At 36.1% G+C, this 2,195-nt stretch overlaps 2 protein-coding genes across 5 annotated transcripts in view; both read right to left on the bottom strand.

Moving 5' to 3' along the window:
* The window catches only part of LOC107664993 (AMP deaminase 1-like), a 37,373-nt gene that overhangs the window by 22,565 nt on the left and 12,613 nt on the right, over positions 1-2,195 (bottom strand). The gene's annotated exons all lie outside the window — the stretch shown is intronic.
* LOC107664995 (GTPase HRas-like) overlaps positions 943-2,195 on the bottom strand; it is a 4,173-nt gene continuing 2,920 nt past the window's right edge. Inside the window, exons 2-3 of the mRNA XM_016455705.1 lie at positions 1,758-1,881; positions 943-1,188 (exon numbers count right to left, since the gene is read on the bottom strand). Coding sequence (XP_016311191.1) covers positions 997-1,188; positions 1,758-1,868 — 303 coding nt within the window. The 5' untranslated portion in view covers positions 1,869-1,881 and the 3' untranslated portion in view covers positions 943-996. The remainder of the gene's footprint in view (positions 1,189-1,757; positions 1,882-2,195) is intronic.

Genomic DNA, 2,195 nt, shown 5'->3' with positions numbered 1-2,195 from the left:
ATAAAAACGTGCATTACGTCTAAATTAACTCATAAAAATCTAATATAATTTCGTAAATTGCATAAACAATTATGAACAAAACAGCATCATGTATTTATGCATTGCTTAATCCAAAGAGCCGAAGCGCCATTCACTCAGATTGCATTTAAAAACATATGAGACGCAGTGAAAAGGAATAAACCTCCACAAATTCACGACGTGTTTTCTAAAAGTTTAAAATGTTTTAACTTTGCATGGCTACATCTTGTGTTAGACGCGAGTGCAGCAGTCATATTTGTCTGTCTAAAAATGCACTGAATATGCGTTCTGTGTGAATGGCTTGGTTTCGGTTTTAACCTAATCAAGATCTTCTCCACATTGAGCTTCTATATTTCTATAATATTTTGAATGCATAATGCAGCAACTGCGCGTCTCGTGGGCTAGACTAACAAAACATTAAAATGCAACGTCACTTACATCATCACCGTATCTCGTGCTCCACCGATGACGCTCCCTGACGCACTCCTAACATTTGATTGTACTATTTTTGCATTCAAATGCAAATATTTATTTTAAATTCGACTAATATTCATTTTTTTATTCACAATCTCCTCATCACAGGCAGGCACAGCACTCAATTCAGCATGTGTTCGTGTTTGTGTGTGCTGTCTTCGTCACTCAGAGCACGTGCCTATATCGTGCGCTATATCGAACAATTTTTCTATCGATATCGAAGAAGGTGTACCGTCGATAAATATCAATACCGTTTTATCGCCCAGGCCTAAGACGCACCCCTTAAAAACGGGTCGTTTTAGACAAGAGGGTCAGAATGAGGGTTGAAAACAATAATTTTTCCACATATTTCTTTGTTTTTTGTGTAAAAAAAAAAAACTTTATTAACATTATAAGTAAACCTCAAGGAACATATTAAAATAAAATAACAAATAAAAAAAAAATCCATGTCATGACCTCTTTAAAATCCAGATGATTCATAAAATACAACTGAAACCCCTTTCATCAGCTTACGGACCTGTACAAATGCACATCGGCGAAGGATTTGAGGTTGTTTATGGCAAAGACACAGAGGAAACCCTCTCCTGTCCTCATGTACTGGTCCCTCATTGCGCTGTACTCTTCCTGCCCTGCAGTGTCCAGGATGTCCAGCAGACACGTCTCACCGTCAATCACCACCTGCTTCCTGTAAGAGTCCTGAAGACACGGACATGATCAGCACTGTAAATCTGCATAGAGCCTGACAGTCTCATGATTACATGAATCAAACTAAACATTAGAGTAATGGACGTATATATCCTATTCTACTTAAATATTCAGTGCAGGTCATGATGACAAATGACCTGCCAAATGGTGATGGTAATGCGTTAAATGTCAAATATGAAAAGTCCACTAGTACATTCACTTTCAAAAATTTAGGGTCATGCACTAATTATCTAAATTATTTTTGAATTATCACGGTACACAAAAATATTAAGCAGCACCACTCTTTTCAACGTTGGTAATAATAAGAAATGTTTCTTGAGCGCCAAATCAGCATATTAGAATGATTTCTGAAGGATCTTGTGACACTGAAGCCCGGAGTAATCATGCTGAATATTCAGCTCTGCATCGCAAGAATAAATTACATTTTAAAATATATTAAAACAGAAAATTGTTATTTTAAATTGTGATAATATTTAACAATATTACTGTTTTTACTGTGTTTTTCATCAAATAAATGCAGCTTTGACAGTGTAAGTAATTATGTTCTTGTCATTATGTACCTCAATAGTAGGGTCATATTCATCCACAAAGTGATTTTGAATGAGCTGGATGGTTAAAGCACTCTTCCCAACACCACCTGCTCCCACAACAACCAACTTATACTCCGTCATCTTACAGTCCTGACTGAGAGACCACATGTGAGAGAGAGACAGAGAGAATGCACAAGCATATATTAATAACACTACAGTACTCACAAACAGATTGACATACAAATAAATATTTCAAAACATCTGTGCAAATATCACAAATAAAACATTTTCTGTGTTTGTATACTGGTTGAGGGAGAGAGAGAGAGAGAGAGAGAGAGAGAGAGAGAGAGAGAGAGAGAGATTATCAGAGTAATAAAATACACTACCATTCAAAAGTTTGGGGTTGGTTTTTCAAAGAAGCCTTACATTCACCAAATGCTCATTTGATCAAAAATACAGTAAAAACAG

This window comes from Sinocyclocheilus anshuiensis, unplaced genomic scaffold, assembly GCF_001515605.1.
Source record: "Sinocyclocheilus anshuiensis isolate Anshui unplaced genomic scaffold, SAMN03320099.WGS_v1.1 scaffold363, whole genome shotgun sequence".
In the NCBI taxonomy this organism is placed as follows: domain Eukaryota; kingdom Metazoa; phylum Chordata; class Actinopteri; order Cypriniformes; family Cyprinidae; genus Sinocyclocheilus; species Sinocyclocheilus anshuiensis.
This window is presented reverse-complemented; position numbering and strand designations above follow the sequence as displayed.